Source organism: Plasmodium brasilianum, chromosome 12 (genome assembly GCF_023973825.1).
Source record: "Plasmodium brasilianum strain Bolivian I chromosome 12, whole genome shotgun sequence".
Classification (NCBI taxonomy): domain Eukaryota; phylum Apicomplexa; class Aconoidasida; order Haemosporida; family Plasmodiidae; genus Plasmodium; species Plasmodium brasilianum.
In genome coordinates, this window is record NC_090125.1 from 95053 (window position 1) to 107381 (window position 12329).

The window sequence follows — 12329 nt, forward strand, 5'->3', positions numbered from 1 at the left end:
TATATATATATATTTATTTATTTATAACATAAACCAATAGTTGATCTATTTGTTAAAATATTTAATCCATTTTGATACATAATAATTTTTTATTTTTATCATATTCCATAAAATATTAGTAAATTATAAATTTTTATTTACTAGTTTGTATTGAGTAAAAGCTATAATAACAGAATTCTGTTTATTTTTTAAACATTATAATTAATGCAGTAATAATATTAATATAAAAAATATAAAAAATATGTTTCTGAATGAATTATAAGCATGACGATCAAATAACACAATCCTAACTGAAATATAAATACTTATTTGTAATATAATATCCTCATATTACATAAAACATATATATTATAGTATATCAATAATATTTTGTTAAGAAAGCAATTATTTTTACTTATTAATAATATTAACATTATCCATATTTCAAAAAATATTTAATAAATTTAAATTAACTTAAATATTCTTATTTTATATTACAAATAATGAATATATAGTTCTTTTAATGTATATTATTTTAATATATATAAGACTCCTTTCAAAAAATACATTTGTTTTATAATGTAATATATATATCACTTATATATTTCATTAATATTGTGTATAAATTTCAAGAATATTAATACGTATGTTTTCTTATATTTCTTATATTTGATATGTGAACTTAATAAATTATATAATTTAACTATTATCATATAAACATACTGCAAGTACATTAAAAATATATTAAATATTTTAAAAAATATTAACATACATGGACTTACGAACATAGTTCTCATTTAATATAAAAGTCGAATAACAAAACCGTAATGTTTTGAAATATATAAGGCTCCTTGATAAATATTATACTTTATTAAGTTAAATGCTGATGTAAAAATTAAAAAAACAAATTTTAATATTATAAATAATAAAATGATATAAGAGCAAAATAATATCCACTACAAAATAACGTTAACTAATATTTATTTTAGCAATTATAAATCTTATTGTACTATTTAAAATTATACATAATTTATAAAGAAAAAACAAATCATTACATATATGAAATAATAACAAAAACATATTTTTCTTTTATTTTATTTTTTAGTTTTTTTTTAAATATATTTGATTATATGTTAAATATATTAATTCAATTAAGATATAACTTATAATTTATATATCATACTAAACGTATATAATCGTAAGATAATTTAGAACAATAAAATATATATAAAAATAAAAAAATAATAATAATTTAATATTATTTTCTAAATACATTGAATTAAATGTTATAATATGTTAGAACTCATATGAAATATAATATCATAAATAAAATATAAATGACATATACATAATTGAAAAATATTATGATATTAACCTTCGCTACTGTTTTATTATATATTGAAATATAAACACATATCATAAACAACATTGCTAATAAGTTGTATTTTCTGTAGATTATTATGATAAATATTGATTGACATATTAATCTATATTTTTGTTATGCTACGTGTACAAACGATTTCAATAATAAATTTTACTAAAGCAATTAAGATAAATATTATATTATTCTGCTTTTTATTTTTAATATATAATAATAATTATTCTATAGTATAAACATATTTAATTTTTCTGCATACATTTATATATCGAATATAAATATATATATTATCCCATTATGAAAAGTTCTAAAGAAGAAAGAAAAGCTTTAACTTCTGTATATAATACAATGAAGAGAATTAGCAGATTATTTTAAAATGATACGACATAGCGCATTCATGGAATATTATATTTATAATTAAAATAAATTTTTTGAGGATGTATAGTTTTCATTTAACAAATAAATGCCTATTTTCATATACTATAATTCTTTTTAGCTAAATGTCTTTTTTTATTTAGTTAAATTTAAATTTTAGTAATAATCGTGAATTTCAGTTTATTGACTAATATATATGTTATTGATACTTATAATAAATATTAAATTAAATAATATGAATAGAATTATTTTAATAATGAAAAAAATAGTAATAATTTATAAGAGAAAATTATATATCTTAAAAATAGTTAATATTTAACTATTTATAATATTTTTAAAGACCCAAATAGATTCCTAAATATATATTACAGTATAATGAGAAATTCATATGAGTATGTACTAAAATTAATTTATTTTTTTGTATAAAATGTCATTAGAATTACATAAGCTTCATATTAATAAAAATATAGTAAAGAATATTTTTCTCTATAATTATTTTTTAGTTACAATAAAGTGATCCTGTTTTTCATATTATTATGTTTTCAATTAAAGGATTTAATTTATGGCGTACTAAGCATATTAAGTTATTTTAATATTATCAAAATATAAAGAGAAACTTTTACTTAGTTATGTTTTAAAATTCTATGTATGAAAAAAATAAATACGTCATATATAAACATATTATATATTTATTTTTACTTATACTAAAATTAACATGATACCAATTTAATTATTTCCAATTTTGTCACATATACTTATATATAATGGAATCCGGAGCTCCAGGTGAAAATGTAATAACTATTTTTATGTTATAATAATTATATGTATTATTATATTAAAGAATCCTCCATTCTATAAATGATACAGAAATATATTGCATGAAATTGTATTTTTGCACACTTACGTATTAAAATCGCACTTTTTTTCTTTTCAGGAAAATACCGTGACATTATTTCTTAAATATAAAAAGGAATTTGAAGATGTTATCGTAGATACTCAAAATTTGAGAAACGGGAACCGTGGCGAAAATCCTGGAAGGAAATGTGGTCTTATGCGGCAAAAATATCCTAATTTTACTGAACCATGCCAAGAAGTTGGTAGATATTTAATTGAAATAAAGGAACTCTATAAACATGATAGCTTGAAACGTTGTAAATACTTAAATTATAGGATAAATTCAGATAATAATTATAATAAGAAAACTGAATGGTTTCAGGGATATAATGAATTTTCGTCCAAAACAGAAAATATATGCAGAGACGAAATAAAAATTATTCAGCAAGATGTTTTAGATAAACTTAAAGAATTATACAGTTATTATGATGACTTTAAAAAATTTAATGGTCAAGAAAGTGATTCTGATGGTGGAATTTGCAATAATATTCAAAAATGTTACCAACTTTATATTCAACATTACGAAGAATGTCAAAAAAATTGCAATGACCCTTTTTGTGAGGAGTTAATCAAATTCAAGAAAGCATATGATTATAAAATGAATAAATTAACTCCATGCAATGGTTTACCACACACGTTACCACAACTAGAACAAACTTCAGCACAAATATTACCACCTAAAGAAAAAGATTACTTATTTGTTCCCATTTTAACAACAGCTATCGTATTACTAATGTCTTTCACTATATTTTTTTTATATAAGGTTAATAAGAATTATACTTAAAATTAATAATAATTTATCACATATAGAATAATTTATTTCCACAAAAATTAAAAGCATATATAAATTATATTTTTAAATAAATATACATATATTTTGATGTAGTTTACTCCACTGAAAACTTGGACATATAATCGTTTACGAAAAAAAAAAATTATTGAACTTAACAAATTTCAAGAAGAATCAAGAGAATCCTTACAAAACCTTCATGAAGAAGTAAATAGAAATTATGAAGGAAGTTCTCATAATATATCCTATCAACCTCAAGGATACACTTGATGCAAAATTAACCGTTTATATTATTTTCAATAAAAAATAAAATACTTAGTGATATATATGTTACTCTTAAGTACAAATTCATTAAAAAGAAATGTAAACAATAAATAAAGAAATGAATATATGTCTATAAAAATTATTCAAAAAAAAAGATAAAATAAATACAATGCTATTTTTAAAATTAGTAGTAGAAAATTCCCTTTAAACGAGATTCCCCTTAGAATTAAATATAAATAATTTTAAAACTTAAGCATATAACACAAGATGATAAAGCAAAAGTGCCTATCATTATATAACAATATGAGGTAGCGTTTATTTTTTTAGTATTACAGAAGTAAAAACAACATTAGAAACAACACCAATAATAATATTATATAAATAAAAAATGTAAAACCTTGGAATAAAAACATTAATCAAAATATAAAGTATATATCTACTTTTTCTTTATAACTTTATTCAAAATTTTTATTATTTGTCCACTTTCAATTTAATATTACTAAAAATGTTACACATTATGTAACAGTTTTAACGTTTTTTTCTTCTATTGATACATATTATATGTGATATTGTTGACAGGGTATTTATGATTGGCGCTATGGTAGATGAATTCTAATTTTAATTGAATTCAAATGGGAAAAATCCTAACCATTATTTTATAATTCATAAGTAAGGTCTGCTTTAGCATTATTCTTATTATTTTTTAACTACATTAATACCTTATTCTATATATAACATACATATGATTAAGAAAATTGATATATGATAAATAATATAAATAAATGTAACTACATTATAAATTTTTTGATAAAGTAAATTTTAATAATAACAAGTAGTATTTAAATGACTATGTTTCGTTTTTATTTTCTCCATATAAAAAGAAAAATTCAACAAATATTCCCATAAATATAATAGCAAGTAACATGTTTATGTTTATAGATTCTGAGAAATAGAAATGTAATTCTTATTTTATTGAGTTTCCAGATAGAATCCATTTCCATATTTTCTACACAATTTATTATCTATACATTCATATAAAAATAACAATTTAGAAAAGGAGGATTTAATTTCTCATTACAAGAAATTTTTAGGCACCATGGTAATTCGTTAATTGTAAACTTCATGTACGCACTCATTTTTTGTATTGTACATAGTTACATATGTCTTTAAATTTTACTGTAAATACGAATTTTATTTATTAACAATATATAATATATTTTGCACTATACTTAATATTGCGTTCAAAATAATAAAAAAAAATACATGTAATATTGAAATTATAGAAAATTATTCAAACACTGAAATATTCATTTAAAAAGGATAAATGAAATAATTTTAATGATATTGAGGTTTCAAATTTTATTTTTAATTATCATTTCTTTACAGTAAGCATAGATTTAGTAAAAACAAAGTTCGGAGAACATGATTCATAAATCTAATTAAAATAAAAGCAAAATTTAGTCTGTTATAATTGTTAATTATTGTTTTTATTTTAACAGTAATTATTTATTAAAATATATATTTACATACATTGTCAACCGCTTACTGTGACACATAACAAAAATAAAATATAAAAGTAATAAAGTAATGTTATCTTACAACTTCATTTATTTAATATTGACTTAATATATTTTAACCAGAATTAATCTATAAAAATTATTTACTTAGTTCAAAAAATTTGATATATACTTAATTTAATTTTTATAAAGAAATAATTTTAGTGCTGCAAAGGTTGCTTTCATTTATATATTAAATATATAAGATTTAAACATGAAAACATTAACAGAGTGCTTTCTATATGCTTACATAAGCGTTAGGTCATGAATAATACGATTTTTTGAAAATACACCAGCATTCATGTAAAAGTATCCGCAATGTTTTGCATTTAACTACATGAAATGATAATCCGAAGATAAATATGTTATAAGTTATATATTGTTTTTATGTGATCTACGCCCACATTAGCTTATCTACAAGAGTATTCTTTTTATGGGGACACTAACGTAAAAAAAAATTTATACATATATGCATAAAATTTAATTGTAATAAGAAATTGCTGAAATGATATCGTAAGGCGCAAAAAATAAAGCGCGCCATATGAAATGCATTTTATTTGGCTTATTTGTTCTAATTTTATTATGTTCTCTCTTTCTAGGGGTAATAACTTTCATAAGCATTATTAAAAATATTATCAAATAATTTAAAGTATTTTCATATATAGTAAAATAAATATGCATTTTATGAAATTTATGAAGGTATATATATGGAAACATATGAATGGACACCTAATATTATCTACTGCATGCATATATATACATATATATATGTGCACATATTTATACATGATGTAGCATTATATGTGACACATATATATTATTCTAATAAAATCGATTTTATTTTTTATAATCCCAAACCATAGCGGACTACATAATTAAAAATTTATTTTTTCAGTTTTTGGCCTTCGAAAAAAAACTAAGTGCACATAATATAAAATAAAAAAATGTTGTAAACAGTTAACCCTCCTGTTATTTTTATGTTTTTTTTTTCATATTTCTTTTACATTATACATTTATATTTATATCCACCTTCCTTTTTTTAAAAGAACAAATTTTTAATTGGCTAATCATGGAAAACAAAGTAAACAAAAAAAAAATATTTTAAAATGTATTTTACACTCATATATTTTCTAACATCCTTAATTATACAATATGTTATTATTTTTTCTTTTTTCATGTTTCCTGATATCATTTGTTATGGTTTTGCTTTCGTATGATATCTCAGCTATCGTTTTCCTACTTCTCCATTTACTCTTTTTCAGATTAACTTTCTTTTATATAGATTAAGGTCACTCAAGCAGAAATATGTTGCCAAAAAAAAGGAACTGCTCTAATCATTATAAGCATATTACTACTCTTTCCATGCAATATTTTAATTCTTTCCATTCCTCTTTTTATACTTTACTAAAACTTTTTCATGCAGTCTACTGATTAATGGTACAACGACTAATATAAAAAAAAGATAAAACTGCTTCATGCTCAGAATTATATTTACATATATTACAACAATTCTTATAGCAGCTCAACACGCTTTTTACGATTCTATGATTTTTTAGTGTAAAAATGGGAATTATAATATTTAATGTTTTTTTAAATATATATGCAAGTTAATTTATATAAAATTTAATTTTATTCTTTTTAATTATAATTTTTTGAACATTAACTTCAATAAAAAAGAAAGGAAAAAAGGTGCATAAATGGGAAAAGTATAAAGGTAAGTTAAAAGATAGAAATATATAAAATAAGTAAAAGGAAGAAATATAAAAGTAAACTTCTTAGAAATACATGTTCATAAGTAGTGTATATTAATTACTCACATATACGCGTAAATATTTATAAAAAGTTAAGAAAAAAATTAAAAAAAATATACAAGTGTAAATATAGAATGGAAACATACAAACACAAAAAAAAAAAATGGTTATTCAATCCCCTTAACGAATTAATGAAATACATAAAAGAAAACACAAAAAAGAACTAGGAAAATATAAAAAATAAACAAAAACACATTCAATATTCGTAGAAAATTTTTATTATATAACTGATAAAACTGATAAGGATAAGATATATTTATTTCCCAACGTATATAGTACCTCCTCTCTAATTTAGAGTTATATATAAGAAAAAGAATTGATAATTATAAAACTATAACAACTATAAGAAATATATTCTTTTTTTATATTTTTGTATAGTAGTTAATTATTTTATTAAGTGAATAAATAAAAATTATTTTAATTTATTAATAATTAATTTAAAAGCCATATTACAATATTTCATATATCTATCAACACATAATACCATATAAAACAAATTATTACATATGCATTAAATTGTTTATCAGATAAGAATCAACTAATCATATAATGCTTTATCAACTATACACATAGTTTTTGCCTATTTATATGTTTATTTCTATAAATTATATATTTTTTCTAATTAAAAACAAGAAAATTTTAATTATTTCAATTTTTTTTTTTTTGTCATAATAAATATATTTTATGATATTTTCTTGATTGTATTTTATTTTTCTTTTTTTAAAGTGAAGTAATATCTTTTAAAATACGTATTATAATATAACATAAATTAAAAAATACTTCAAATGAATTCATAACAATTATATGTCATATTAATGTATATTATCCAATGAAGTGCTCTAAATATATTTATTAACCTACTTCCTTATTCTTATGATATAAAAATAATCATTTTTTAAATTTGTATATAACTTGAAAATAATACATACGTTATAACAATAATAATAATCAAAAATAATATTATATCACCAGATTAAGTATTATACACACAATATTATTATTATATTATTTAAAATATTATATATTCACTAATTCAAACAAAATCTATGAAACACTTTTTACAAAAATGACTTCGTATATATTCTCTAAGACACATATATTTTATCATAGAATAATAATTATTAGTTATTAAAAAAATTAAACGATTTAGATCTCCTACATTTCGTTTAAATTATCATATTTACATCTATTTAACATATATATATTTTTTAAATAACTAAATTTTAACTACATTTATGAGATCGTTATTTTCTAAATTATTCATAATTTATATAAAAAATTTTGAATAGTTATAATATATACTACAAAGATTTTTATAAAAATAAATAGTTTAAAGGAAAAATGAAAAATATATAACTTTTGAATTGTATATTTTACCTCACTAATAATTATATAAATATTAATATCACAATAGTTATAATATAACACATATGAAATCAAAAATCTCAATAACTTTTATATAATTAAAAAGCTTTCCTAATTTCACATTAATACATAAGTAGACAACTTTAATCTTTAGACATTCTATAATTCAACGAATACCAGATGAAATGTAATTGATTTTTTTACAGAATAATATTTATATGAATTGTATTTGGAAATGCAAAAAAAAAAATAAAAAAATATTATCGTAATATAATTATTTTACATGCATATATACATGTTATATACGTGAAAAGATATGTTTTAATAAAATATAGTAATAATTAATATGAACAACAAAAAAAATATCTTACTATTTTTTGTTAAAATTTTTGATAACAATATTTTCATTATGTACATTTGTCCATATAAACTAGTATCATTTTCTCCATGTCCTATATATAATTATACACAGAAAAAAAATGCACACGTTATTTAATTTATAGAACAATAATTTTTAAAGAGCATGTAACTTTAATAACTGAAACACATAATAATATTATATTATCATTTTCTGTTGAAAATATAATAAAAAAATATTTTACGTTAAATTTAACTATGAATTATACTAGCAGAACTATGAACATTACACATATTTAACTAAAATTTTTTTCAAAAAATCGAGTATTTTTATAAATAGACCATTTTAAAACTTATCTATTCAACAAAAGCTATTCTGAGTATTCATGAATTAACAATAAAAAAAGATTTATTTTTACTCTATTTAGGAAATGAGCCTTACAATTAAGAATTACTGAAAATAGAAACAATATTTTTGTTATATTATTTTGAAACGATATAAACTATTTATTTTAAATATATAAGGACATGAAAAATAAGAAATATATGTCTAAATATTACCTACATATTATTATATAATTATAGAAAAAAAAATATTTGTTCATAACCCCTTATCATCATATATGGTTTTATAGATATATACATATGTAAAATTTTAGTATTCTAAATAAAGAAATAAAAAACTTATAGATATATATATCTATATGTATTTACAATTAAATCATTAAATTAAACTTTGAATAATATAAAAAATAAATGGTTTATTTATAAAATTTTATTATAATATATATATAATTCAGCTTACCAAATTTTAATTATCTCCAAAAAGTTTTAAATAACAATATAGTTAATTCTTTTAACTCTTTATTTAATTGTAAATATATAGAATCCATTATTTCTTAATTATTAATTATCAATATATAATATATATTTTTTCTTATTATATATTTATAACATCAAAATCATATCATGCACAAAAATTATAATTATATTAAAATGTTTTTTACAGTAATTATATTTTATAATATACTTCTTGTAAAACTTATTATATCGTTTCTTTATTAATTAATTTTTTTAATAATAAAAAAGTTATTAATACATTTATCGATGTAACAATCTATATACACTCTCATTTATTAAATACAAAACATAACAAACTTATAGTTAACTTAAAACTAATAATAAATTTTCTTGAATAAAAAAAATAACAAAAGAATATTATACCAAAACATCATATAAAAAAAAAGAAAGGAACAATTTTTATACCAAGTATAAATTATCACACTTGAATAAAATTATATGAATTTGCTATAATATATTTATTTTAATGCACTTAGATATATTTTTCATTAAAAACTATTAAAATAAAAAATTTTGTATATGATGTCATATATTATAGTCTGGCTAAAATAACACTTCATAATTTAAATTCAAAAGTGTTAATATATTCGAACTGTCAAATAAACTAAGAACATATGTTTTCCCTGATTTCTATCAAAAAGACCACGTACTTGTACGTAAAATTCTAAAATTTAAGCAATTATGAATATTCTTAATAGGAATATAACAAACGATATTACAGATATTTGTGCACATTGTCGACTTCTTTAGAGAAAAGAACATATAACTTACTAATCATTTTACTTTTTCCTTAATTTAATTTTTTGGTATTTCTTAACTTTTTTATGGTAGTAAACAACCTTTATTATAAATATGAGACCTAATATAATAAAAGGTATAAAATATACTACATAACCAAATAAATTATTTAACGTACACGCCACACTACACGTATGACTACCACCTTCTGATGCTCCTGTGGAAACCCATTTCCCACAATTAGTAAAACCTGTTGGCAACTTAGATCTCACTGAATTTAAAAATGTATACAACCATCCACTTTTATTTTTTGCCAAATTTGCTAAAGGTTCCCACAACCCTAATTCATACCACAACCCCCCATTACTTCCTGGTAACAAACCCAATGCTAGATCTACTATGAATACTGTTAATAAAAACAAAACCAATACTATAGGTATAGCAATTCCTGAACCGTACTTTTTACATATTATTTTTTTGTAAACCTTATTACTAATTGTTCTATTATTTTTAAGATAATCTATATAATCAAGATCTTTAAATATTTTTTTTTCGAAACAGGAATATTTTTTGGTTTCAAATATACCAGAATTATTTTTTTTAGATTGTTTATAACCTTTAGTATTCTTTGTTAAACTTACATAAGAATGATTCATACATCCAGTTCCCCCTTTTTCATTATTAGCTATGTCTTTTTCTTCGAGTCTTTCATTATTTGGTATCTCCTCTTTTAACATTATATTACATGTAATTTTATCCTGATTATATTTTGCTAGTGTTCGTTGAGTTGTTCTTTCTAATTTTTTATAAAAATTTTTCTTATAAAACAATTCTCCAAGATAACTCTAATAAAGAGAAAATAAATTTTTATTATTAAAAGTATTATGTAATTACATAATGAGAAAGAATATTTATAATAATATAGCACAAAAAATATAAATTATAAATATATTTATATATCACATTATCATACCACATCGCTGTAATAATGATATATCCAGCTTAGAACAATAAATGTAAATATCTTAATAAAAAAAGGGAACTTAATTTTTTGTTCCATTATATAGATTATTAATATTGTAATAATACATTAAGGGAAAAATTAAAAATAATATTATATATTTTTAATGATGATTCACATTATATTTATTTTTATTCCTTTTTTTCATAAATTTTCGCAAAGACTTATTAAAATATATATAAGTATAATGTATTATACAACAGAAACAAAAAACAATAAATTTAGAAACATGTCATACAATTTTTATTTTAATTTTGTTTTGAAAATAATAATTTCCATTAAATTAAAATAATTTGAAATAATTCATAATTATTCCAAATATATAATTAAATTGTTTAATATAAAAATTAAATAACTTCTCTATTAATCCTATTAAAAATAAAGAATATAGGATTTTCTGATATATTTAAATACTGATTTTATATAGAATACACAATATATAGGATATAGAAGGTATACCATATAGAATGTATATAATATATGTAATCTACTATCTTTTATATTCAGAGAATAGTAACTAATTTCAACATGTTTTTATATTAGTAACACTAATTTAATAAACATTATGCTTATGTAAAACGGTTTATTATTGATATATAAAATTAATTATTGTAATAATCTAATAATAATAACAGTTGAAAATATTTATGTACTGTAAAGCATTTTGTATTATGGTAATTATAATTTCATTGTTTAAAAGACCATAAAATATTTAATAAGACTATATTTTATAATAAAACAAAATCTGAGAGAATATATATATTTAAGATAAATAAATTACAGTTTTTTTTTACTTCATAATAAAATCTAAAAATTATTATTCATAATTAAACTTAATTCAATTATTTTCAAATGAAATATTTTCAAATTCTTAACATAATTTCTTTTCTTTAATTAAGGATATAAATTTAGAAATGATATTCATTTAATAAAACGAAAA

The 12329-nt window shown here is 19.3% G+C and overlaps 2 protein-coding genes across 2 annotated transcripts; one reads left to right on the plus strand and one right to left on the minus strand.

Moving 5' to 3' along the window:
• Positions 1-2496: 2496 nt before the first annotated feature.
• MKS88_004022 (uncharacterized protein) lies at positions 2497-3686 on the plus strand (the record flags this gene model as incomplete). The annotated part of the gene is made up of 3 exons (XM_067217165.1): positions 2497-2523; positions 2667-3389; positions 3513-3686. 3 exons carry the CDS (start codon positions 2497-2499, stop codon positions 3684-3686), a joined length of 924 nt encoding a protein of 307 aa, XP_067071621.1.
• Positions 3687-10409: 6723 nt separating this feature from the next.
• On the minus strand, positions 10410-11428 carry MKS88_004023 (uncharacterized protein; the record flags this gene model as incomplete). The annotated part of the gene is made up of 2 exons (XM_067217166.1): positions 10410-11213; positions 11342-11428. 2 exons carry the CDS (start codon positions 11426-11428, stop codon positions 10410-10412), a joined length of 891 nt encoding a protein of 296 aa, XP_067071622.1.
• Between the last annotated feature and the right edge of the window lie 901 nt (positions 11429-12329).